This window comes from Doryrhamphus excisus, linkage group LG21, assembly GCF_037039965.1.
Source record: "Doryrhamphus excisus strain RoL-2023G ecotype Guam linkage group LG21, RoL_Dexc_Guam_v1.1, whole genome shotgun sequence".
NCBI lineage: Eukaryota > Metazoa > Chordata > Actinopteri > Syngnathiformes > Syngnathidae > Doryrhamphus > Doryrhamphus excisus.
Window position 1 is genome coordinate 14,268,014 of NC_136377.1, and position 11,645 is coordinate 14,279,658.

General features: G+C 44.0%; 1 protein-coding gene across 1 annotated transcript; it reads right to left on the bottom strand.

The window, feature by feature from the left end:
* rxfp2a (relaxin family peptide receptor 2a) lies at window positions 1–8,094 on the bottom strand. The gene is given in 21 exon segments (XM_058087125.2): window positions 1–149; window positions 152–247; window positions 1,566–1,784; window positions 1,853–2,021; window positions 2,087–2,182; window positions 2,311–2,456; window positions 2,539–2,768; window positions 2,839–2,910; window positions 2,974–3,045; window positions 3,282–3,356; window positions 4,537–4,608; window positions 4,691–4,762; window positions 4,846–4,920; window positions 4,981–5,052; window positions 5,131–5,202; window positions 5,307–5,378; window positions 5,448–5,519; window positions 7,094–7,199; window positions 7,275–7,349; window positions 7,411–7,551; window positions 8,013–8,094. Coding segments are annotated over 21 exon segments (2,235 nt in total).
* Between the last annotated feature and the right edge of the window lie 3,551 nt (window positions 8,095–11,645).

The window sequence follows — 11,645 nt, forward strand, 5'->3', positions numbered from 1 at the left end:
TCAGCCGCAGCCAGCTGTAGGACTGGGGGGGGGGTTTGTTAGCAAGGCGCCCTTGGCATGTACATACATCAGGATGGTGGAAAAGGTGAGGCTTTTGCGGTCCTTCTTTAAGGCATGTCTCCTCTGCCAGCGACACAGTAGAAGCTCGCCTGCTCTCTGAAGAAGCTGGTGGTCAAGGTGTAGAGGATGGGGTTCAGAGCGCTGTTGATGGGAAGGATGAAGATGACCACCCAGCTGGAGATGGTGCCTGCACAACAAGAGGTGTGTTTTAGCACGCTTTCATGTGATGTTACAGTTGCGTTCACACGATTCTGGACCACATATGTATTGACTGATGATATTGGTATTGACGTGGGAGTGGGCCTTCATCAAAAAAAAAACTTGCCTATATTCCGTAATTATGTCCAAGTTCAGCTTTTGGGCTGTACACACACAATGCTCAGTGACTGTTAAGCACTATTTATGCAAGTGGGAGTATAGGGTGTCTTCCTTTCATACTTCTAATCTAATATCACACCATAGAAAACATCACCCTGAGTCACTCACAGTTTAACTACACTATTTACACTCCTGGGCTTATACATTTAAATCCCAGTTTTAGCTCAGTCGTCTGTTGGGTGTTGCTATGCATCACCTGGTTTGGGTTTCACACCGCTAGTGCAGTTGGCATTCACGCTAGGAGTCATCACTCTTGTTATTTTTGGTCAAGCACACAACGTTTAGTCAGTTTGCTTTGCTAACACAGTTCCTCTGGTCAAACGTGAACATTGGCGGCTGAACCCAGGACATGGCCAAACAGGGGGGTCGAGACCACCTGAGAGATGGGTCTTGGACTCTACAGCTGAGGGATGCAAATGTGAATTGATACACACAAAAATATTTCTTTTGCTTTTCATGTTTTGGACTCACTTTTTGTCTCCCACAGCATCCATTTTTTATGGATTATTATGGAAATTAGATGATGGTGTAAACGAGCTAACTACTCCCACTACAGTTTAACTGGACCTCAATTTAAAAGGGGACCTATTAAGCTAATTTTTTGGCCCTTTGTATTGAGTTTGCACTCCTATAGAGCAGCTACACACAATAACCCGCACAGAAGACTTTCTAGACCTTCCAGAATCTGCACCTATTCCAGCTGTATTTGCTTAGATTTTCAAAACTGTCTGTTTGAATTTATTCCACCCACAGCCCGCATCTGGGCACGCCCACTCCGCTGTGACTGGTCCGACTCGTAGCTTGTACAGCTAAGAGCTTGTACCCGGGCACGCCCATATACGGAAGACACCGGCTGGATGGAGCGGGTGATTTGACTGTGACGTCACAGTGAGCCTTGTGAGAAGTCACCCACACCCACAACTACTCTGAACGCTAAACGTTCGGTTTCAGGGAGTTTTGTCCAAGACTGGCTCACTGTGACGTCACAACGACTTGAAACCGAACGTTCGGAGCCATCCCAAACTTTTTTCAGGGTTCGCTTCCAAATGCACAAACATCATAATCTGAAACTTGGGCATAATTTAACATGATAATACAACTTTAAGTCTTCTTCTGAATAATATTACCAGGGATTTCCACTTCCAGCACAGAGAGAAGTTTGACCAAGAATATCGGGATCCAGCAGAGGGCGTCAGAGAAGACGATGAAAAAAAACCTGTTGGCCACCGCCACATCTCCATGCAGTCTGCTCCTCACGTCTGATGCGTTGATGCCAGTTTTATAGACGGAGAAAAACATCGTGGAGTAGCAGAAGACGATCACCAGGAAGGCCACTGCATTCACACCTGGAGAAGACAAGTGAAAAATACTAAAATGCACACATGAAGGCCTCACGGGATTTATGAACATCTACCCAGAAAAATCACAGTTGAATATCCTTTAGCGGTGGCTTTCTCCTGCCGGTCCGAATGCAGAGGAAAGCAGACACCGTTACGGCCGTAGTAGTTCCCAAACATGTCCTCGTTCATTAGTGGCACAACAGCGATAACAAAGCCCAGCAGCCAGATGGACACCAGGACCACCTTGGAGAACAACACATGATCCACTCACTTAAGTGGAAGATGATGCTGAAGAGGATGGAGCTCACCCCAGTCTGACGCTTTCCAGGACGCAAGTTACTGAACGGGAACACAATGACCAGGAACTTCTCCAGGGTCAGGTAGGTGAGGAGCAGCACGGAGACCTGAGGGGGGAAAAAATGAGACTGCTTCACTTCTTTTTACACTTGTGTGACACTTAAGAATGGTAAAATGTGATTTCAACCCTCGCCCTTAGACATAATAAAGCTCAAATAAAGTTGTTGTTTGGTACCTCAGAGGAGAGCATGGCCAGGAACCCGATGATCCGACACTCTGCACTCTCCATCCAGACAAGAGCGTTGTGGTTGTACTGTCCCCGGAATTTGACATCGAACACGCCCACAAAGAAGAGGTAAACACCCATGAGGCAGTCCGCGCCTGAGAGTAAAAAGTGTCGCGTGCGGCGTTTGTATTCATCCCCACAGAGTTCCGAATGTGACTTCCGGTGGTTTGCTCTTACAGCAGAGGACCTTGATGCAGGCGGCGTACACGTTGTTCTCGGCGCTGATCAGCGAGCGCATGCCGATGACCAGCAGATTCCCAAAGCAGGTGATGAAGCACATGACCCACACGAACACCCGAAGCACCGAGCTGGCCAGCAGGTCCTCCAAAGACGACAGGCCGTCCGTGTTGGGCTTGCAGGACCTGACGTGAGGAGCGTAGGAGCAGTACTTGAAGCTCTTGAAGTAACTGTGGACGCGGACAAGACGGAGGCAGATGAACAAGAGAAGATGGGATGACGTGAGGATTTCACGCTCACATGTGAGAGAGGTTCTCCATGGGCAGGAACATCTTCTTCTGGATGTCTGGAATGTCAATGCCCTCCAGAGCCCTGCGGGAAGTGGACCCCTTAATGATAGGTAGCCTGTACATTCCCGAGAGTGCAAGGACTCACAGAGACTGAAGATGCTTCAGGTGGCTGAAGTGGCCTAGTTGGAGGCGGACTAGAGGATTGTGGGAAATGTTTCTGCAACAACAAACAGGTACTGACCACTAGATGGCACTGTCTGCTTTCTTTATACCACATATTTTATATGTAATACAGAGCAGTGATTCAATTGGAAGATTCATGTGTATACGTATACTCCTTATTGGCATGCTTTCATTGGTGAAATAATTGTGGTGAAAGAACTCTGCCTAGCAACAAGGCACGACTGGTTTAAAAGGAATTCAAGGAAGTGGAGCACTTCATGGAACACTTACAGTTTGAGCAGCGACCGCCAGAGGCTCCTAAAGGTGTTTTTTGGAAGTTCCCTGATCCTGTTGCTGGAGAGATTCCTGCACAAAAGGTGGTCAAAACATTAGGAACAGCTCTCAGTATGCTACAGTGAACAACAGCGTGGTATATTTTAATACAATACAATAACAATACAATATACCAGGGTTCAATTCCCACCCTCGGCCATCTCTGTGTGGAGTTTGCATGTTCTCCCCGTGCATGCGTGGGTTTTCTCCGGGTACTCCGGTTTCCTCCCACATTCCAAAAACATGCTAGGTTAATTGGCCACTCCAAATTGTCCATAGGTATGAATGTGAGTGTGAATGGTTGTTTGTCTATATGTGCCCTGAGATTGGCTGGCCACCAGTCCAGGGTGTACCCCGCCTCTCGCCGGAAGACAGCTGGGACCCTCGTGAGGATAAGCGGTAGAAAATGAATGAATGAATGAATATCATATCTTAGGATGCAAGGGTGTCCATACTTTTTCCAGCAAGGGACTCATTTTGGTATCAAAATTGGGGTAATTTTGATACAGTTTGTACCATACAGATACTAAAACCCAATCCAGTGTATGTCAGCGTATGCCAAAACACTGATTCTCAAATAGGGGTACCTTGGTTAGCATCAATAACCGACATTAACCAAATCAATAATTAGTCATGTTTTTATGGTTTTACAATTACAGTTTGTTAAGCGGAAAACGATTAAAGATGCATAGAAATTCTTATGAATGATGACTGAAAAAGGTAAATGAACATTTAAGGTTACTTTTACCTCCAATGAAGACGTGAGTCTTGATATGACTGTCCCCAAAAGACACCACGTGGCAGCGACATTACTATAATTACAAAACTAGGTGGCCGGGGACCGGGAAGTCTGGGCATCCCTACTAAGACTGCTGCCCCCGCGACCCGGACCCGGATAAGCGGAGGAAAATGGATGGATGGATGGAATTTTGAGAGTCAACACTTAATGTCAGCTGACTGATGTCATATGATATCTCCAAAGTGACGTCCCCACGATCGACCCAAACTACCTTGGTGATCTACCAGTAGCTTGAGATCCATGTTTTATCTTGTAGTTGTAGGTGGCACATGAGTGTAGTATCTAATAATTTACGTACTTCATCTAATGACTGATTAATCCGTTTATTTGATTTATTTCTTGTGGCGCATCTGACTCCAAGTGTTCAGGTCATGTCGGGGCTTCAAACAATTGAATGCTTGAAGTGTTACTCACAGTTCAGCCAGTCTCCACAGAGACTTGAAGGTGTTTTCTGGAACTCTGCTGATCCTGTTGTCCATCAGCAACCTAAACAGAAGCAGAGAAAAGCTGCGTAGTCTTTATGATCTTTATTAAGCAGTAGACCATTTGTTTGCATGTGTCTACTAACAGAACTTCAAGGTCGCTGCACGTTTTCAGGATGGAGCGGTTGAGAGTTTGGATGCGGTTTCCCTCCAGGTCTCTGGAATAAAGCCAAAAGCGACATCAAGTGGTCACCACTAAGGCTGCTCAGTGCTGGAAATATCTTGCATGTAGCGTACTCACAGCCAGTTCAAAGCTGGCATGTGCTGACAGAAGCTGGGGTGAGGAAGCTGCTGCAGGGAGGTGTCCACCATGGAGCTGCAGAGACAAGGCAGGGACGGCATGGAGCGGCTAAAGGAAGTAAAAAGACGTACTCACAGGTAGATGAGAGAGTGGAGTCCAAGGAAAGTGTCCCGGGTCAAGCTGCTCAGAGGGTTATGATCCAACATCCTGGTGAAAGAAATCCTCCAATATTATTTTTTTTGTCTTCGCGTGCTGGACAAAACGAGAAGCATACGAGCTACTCACAGCCACTGCAAAGCACAAAGGTCCTTGAACACACCAGGACTGAGGGAGGAGATCAGGTTCTCACTCAGGAACCTGGACAAGGCCGGATGAGAAGATAGATGAAGAGCTACGGTATGATGTTGTGTGTATCACATAAAACACGAGGGATACAAATCAATCATTTATTGATTACTTACAGTTTTTCCAAGCTGAAGAGACCTCTGAAGGCATGTTTGGATATGGTATGAAGGCTGTTGTTTTGAAGGAAACTACACAACACACAAACAGTGGGTCTGCACAACACACCGATATTTAAAATGCAGATTGGAGACACTCACAGTCTCTGCAGGGACGGATACTCTGAGAAGACAAAGTCAGACAATGCTCGGATTCTGTTGTTCTTCAGCGAGCTGCAACGTAAAGGTTTTACCAGAACATTATGGTAATGGTAATGGTAATGGTAATGGTAATGGTAATGGTAATGGTAATGGTAATGGTGATGGTAATTGTAATGGTAATGGTAATGGTGATGGTGATGGTAATGGTAATGGTAATGGGGATGGTAATGGTAATGGTAATGGTAATGGTAATGGTAATGGTAATTGTAATGGTTTTATTTCATTTGAACATGCATCAGATTACAATTGAGTGCATCCCATAATCAGTTCCCAGTTCCACATGTCCAAAAGGAGTAGGAAGAAGCAAAGCTTATTAAATCCTACCCCTCCATCTGGTACTTTTACAATCAGTAACTGTTACATTTGTTCACTTCCTGCTTTCTGTAATACAGTTTAAGGTTGTTTTTTTTGTTTTTTTTTTTTTATTTTTTTGTCCCATACCAAAGTACTCGGTGATATGAGCATCCAATGCCATAATGTGTACCATAGTGCGTGTCAATATAGTGATATATATAGCCCATCATGACTGGTTCAAGACTCTTCATCCTTGTATTTAGCAAACATCAACCTCTTGTATTGTTTCTTGAATTGGCTCATCGTTGTGCATTGTTTGATTTCCTTACTCAATCCATTCCATAGTTTGATTCCACATACTGAAATGCTATGGCTGGCATAACGTAGTCCTAGCATAGAAGTGTTTCAAATGTACTTCTTCCCTGAGATCATATTTATTGTAGAGAAGTATTGGATGACATTTTAAGCTAATTGGTTATTTTTAGCCTTATGCATTATTTTAGCTGTTTGAAGATGAACTATATCAGCAAGTTGAAGTATTTGTGATTTTACAAATAAGGAGTTAGTATGTTCTCTGTAGGCGGCATTATGAATTATCCTTACTGACCTTTTTTGCAGTACATTTAGCGAGTGAAGATTGCTTTTATAGTTATTAGCCCATATTTCCACACAATAAGTAAGATATGGTAGAACCAGAGAGCAATAAAGATAAATTTTGCTTTGTTCAATACTGAAATATTTCTAGCCACCTTATGTTGTATATTTGTAATATGAGGTTTCCAGGTCATATTTTCATCTATTGTGATCCCCAGAAATGTATTTTCGTTCACCCTTTCAATGTCCACACCGTCTATTTGTATTTGCTGGGGTGTGTCTTTTCTGCTGTTACCAAATAGCATGATTTTAGTTTTATTTAGGTTCAATCTATTATCATCAAACCATCTTTTTAGTGTGACCATTTCTTCTCTGACCTATCTAATGATTTCATCTGTACTCCCTCCAGAACAAAAAACAGTGGTATCCTCCGCAAATAATACCAGCTTTAAGTCTTTGGTAACTTTGGAGATATCATTGATGTACAAGTTGAACAGTTTTGGCCCCAGTATTGACCCCTGGGGAACTCCACACATAATATATGAACTTGCAGATGTGTATTCTCGTAGCTGTACGTATTGCTTCCTGTCAGCTAAGTAGTAACTGATCCATTATGGATCAGGACCAGGACAAACCCAAAAAACTGGGCACCCCATGGAGGGTGAAACCTGCATGTAGTCTATTTGGAGCTCACTTACAGCCAAGTGACATTGTGGGACAGTTGAGGAACATGCTGAAGATGGACGCCCACACATGACACATCTGTTTGTTTGCAGTGACAGCTGTCTGGGTACTCCTGCAACACTACCCACACACACGACTCAAATGACACGCTCCGTATGAATGAGTAAGCTAGTCAGTAATCACAGACACACTTACAGCACTCATCCACCGGGTTGCGGTCCACCACATGAAGGTTCTGGCCAAATAAGTCTCCCCAACCCACATTGTCTCCTACAAACAAGAAACACTGTCACCTCGTATGTGATTTTGCAGCCCCCACCTGGAATCTTACCACAATGGCTCTCATCGGCGCCGTTGGCACAGTCTCTCTGGCCGTTGCAGTGCAGAGCCTGCGGGAGGCACTCGCTCACGTTGCCGCAGGGGAAGTGGCCGAGCGGACATCGAACACCCGCCGCAGCACTGGATGCCAGCCCTGATAGAACACGTGTGCCAAATTGCAACAACAATTAGCAGTTGGTGAAGGGCGTGAGTCAATTGACTCAACATTTTCCAGCAGGAAGATGCTTTTACAAGATGCGATGTTGGATCTGCACGTTTTGTAAGTATAACATTGTAATTGTCTGTTTATGTGTAGAATTCATTTTAAAAAAGGAAAAAGGAAGGGGAAATGGATGCGGATAAAGTGCTCCCTCGTTTATCGTGGGTGATAGGTTCCCAAATAGCCCACAATAAGTGAAATCGTCAGTAGTAGCCAACCTTATTTTTTGCAGTGTTGGGCACGTTACTTTAAAAAAATAATTAGTTATAGTTACTAGTTACGTCTCAAAAAAAAGTAACTGAGTTACTCACTGAGTTACTGCACTACAAAAGTAACTAGTTACTAGTAAAAGTAACTTGTCTATAGAAAGCAGTCTATAGAAAGCAGTGACTTACCTCCTATCTGCATTTGGGTCAGCTGGAGCAGGAACATGAGAACCGGTCTGTCCATCCTTCTGGTCCTGCTGTTCCTAATCATGGGTCTTCGTATTTTCAGGGCCGCTCGGGAGCCGGTCTGATGAACAGAACTAACTGACGCAGAATGCTCCTGTAGGAGACGGAGGAAGAGGATGAAAAAGTGGGAGGAGATTGGAACAGAACACCCAACCACATTCTGTCCAGCACATCCCAGACGTAGATATCAGTCCAATAGTTCCAGTCATGGATGTTACTAGATGTTACTCTATTTTAGGTTGGCCTGAGCTCCCCTAAAATGCTAATAATAATACTATTTGTTATTATTTGATTACGTTGAGGTGGTCAATAGCCAGACGCAGGTTTCAACTATAATTACTGTCAAGGTGACCTTCTGTTCAGTGCAGAATAAGCGTCAAAATAAAACTTTTGATGGGACAAGCATTTCACAACCTTGCCCTTTGCATAAAAGAGTATTCACTAAATACCGTTGTCCACTATGTAGGACATTACATATAAAATAAAATAAACACATTTTACGAGCAAAAAAAAAACTATGTTGGTATAGAGTGGTGCCGATGAAAACTGAAATGTACTCAAACCAAGGCATTCATTTTCTACCGCTTATGCTCACGAGGGTCACGGGGGTGCTGGAGCCTATCCCAGCTGTCTTGGGGCGAGAGGCGGGGTACACCCTGGACTGGTGGCCAGCCAATCACAGGGCACATATAGACAAACAACCATTCACACTCACATTCATACCTATGGACAATTTGGAGTGGCCAATTAACCTAGCATGTTTTTGGAATGTGGGAGGAAACCGGAGTACCCGGAGAAAACCCACGCATGCACGGGGAGAATATGCAAACTCCACACAGAGATGGAATTGAACTCACATCTCCTAGCTGTGAGGCCTGCATGCTAACCACTCACCCGCCATGCAGCCTGCAAACCAAGGCACATTATTATTATTTTCCCACAGAAAATAATGTACAGTCGTCCCTCACTACATAGCGGTTTGAACATTGCACCCTTATGCTATCACAGGTTTTCAATAAATAATGAATAGACATGATTGCTGTTTTGTCTTTGAATACAGTCTGTTATTATTTAAAAAAATATATGCATATTTGAGAAAACTGTACTTATTCTTGGCCTGAACCAACTAAATGAAGTAAAATACCAACACAAGGCGACTGCATGGTGGAGAAGTGATCAGCATGTAGACCACACAAACAGTAAGAAGATCGGGAAGACCTGGGTTTGATTCTCTGTTTTTGCATGTTCTCCCAGTTCGAGCGTGGGAGAAACTGAATACTCCGTTTTTTTCCCACATTCCAAAGACATGCTAGGTTAATTGGCAACTCCAAATTGTCCATAGGTATGAATGTGAGTGTGAATGGTTGTTTGTCTATATGTGCCCTGTGATTGGCTGGCCACCAGTCCAGGGTGTACCTCGCATCTCGACCGAAGACAGCTGGGATAGGCTCCACAGGGCGAGACTGTGCTCGATAACCAGTTCTGGTGAATAATATTCATGTAATTCATTGAAGAAGGCGATGTTAGCCACATTTGGAACCACCCCTCGGGGCTAACCCCCCCTGTCTTTGGAGCCCACTAGTGTTCCTGTTACAATAATGCAATTAGGTTAACAAAGACTTCAAAGTGTCTCCACATGTTCCTAACGTGAGATTTGGGAACTTAATCTTCTCACAACTGTTCTCGGAATGGAAAGCAGGTTGTCCGTATTTGCCATCCAGGTTGGAATTAGGGTTGGAATTTAGGAATACGAGCAGTTCCGTACTGAAGAGAGACAACTGTTGATGGACGTGTCTGGTTCATTTGGGCTGCAAGGTGTCAATTAAAAGTCTTTCACTAGTAGAGGAAACCAAAGCCAGGAAGAAACTTAATCTCTTCTGACCTTCTCTGGAGGAACCTGTCAAAGAGGTTCAGACTGTTCCAGCCAAATCTGAGAACAATAGAATTACGAGCCACTACGCGTTCATGAACTGCTTTCACTCAGAATGTTCCGAAGAACTTTAAAAATTCCAGGAATCAGAACCAGTGAGGCCATACCTGGTTGGAAAAACCAGCATAGACCAGCTACAGGCATACTTGTGTTACTCATGCTGGTAGGTGGTCTCCAGACCAGTATACAATCACCAAAACATCCACCAGACCAGCATATCAACATGAAAACACAACATATGCTGACATATGCTGGTCATGCTGGTAGCTGGTCTTTCGGCATTGGTTATGATCTGCTCGGGTCGAGATGCATTGCTTACATTAATTCATATTCTTGTCAATTTAGTTTTAGTATCATTTCCAACTAAAAGTCCCACACTGACGCCTCTCTAGGAAGAAAGAACAGCTCGTTCAACATATGACCAGAATAAATTAAATTAAAACACACAGCTGAATAGGTGCCGATTCTGGAAGATCTAGAAAGCATTCTATGCAGGTTATGGTGTGAGGCTGCTCTATAGGAGTCCACAACTCCTATAGAGTTGTAGACTCCTATAGTCCAACTTTGCGTGGAAAATTTCCACTCTCAGCTTCATCTGTAAGCATTCTCCTCGTTTGACACTAGCTAGTAGCAGTGCTATTGTACTCATGTTTACATCTTTTGGGACATCTTCAGTGGTTTTGATGCCTCCTATCTGCTCACACGCCGCGCCAACGAGTTTGCTTTCACGTCCGTTTTCTGGACTTGTGCGGTTACATGGAATAGTCCATTGCGTGAGAAGGGAGGGGTGGCAGTGGAGACACTGTTATGAAAATGTATGCATATTGATGTCATTTTAAGCATGTGAATTAAGACTAAAATGTTAGTAGGTACTTTTAATGGAAGAAAAATCAGTTTTTATGAGACATTCGGAGGCACCTGGAAATATCGGGTACACGTACGAGATGCGAGCAGTCAAACATCATTCTACAGGTCAGAGCGAATAAGGGCCAAATATCAGCTAACAACGTGGCGCCGTGGCATGGATTAAATATGGCCGTCTGGCTCAGCTCCACTAAAGTAGGCTTACCACAACACTTTCACACGCTCACCTCTTTTTTGTAAAAAGAATACTCCTTTTGTGATGCAGACACTTGATCCTGGCTTTGCTCGTTTGCCTGAGTGACAGGAGCAGGAGGAACACCTACACCACTTTTTTGGAAAACCTACATGGCTTTATGCTAGTAAAGTCTCATAATGTGATTTTTTTGAAAATGGCACTTTTTAATCTTTCAGTGTGAGTCCCTTGGATGAAAATATTTGGACATTTTGTCCTCCAGGACAACTTGTCCCTAAAGATGAACAGAGACAGTTCATAGGTTAGCAGACACGATGCATTCAACTTGTCAAACACCTGGAGTGTCGTCATGGAATGAGCCAGAAGAAGCTGACAACATGTATAATAACAATGTCACCTCAGCCACTGGGTGTGTGTGTTGTTTCACACTTTGTCTATCCCATCACACACACACAAAAGAACCACAGGAGAAGAAGAACTTGGTTGATTCCACACCGCTAATCAATTAGGAACTTCATGGCCAACAGGGGGCAGCATATTTCACATTTGTAGCACATTATGAGGTGTCGTAACTCTTTCCACCCCAGGA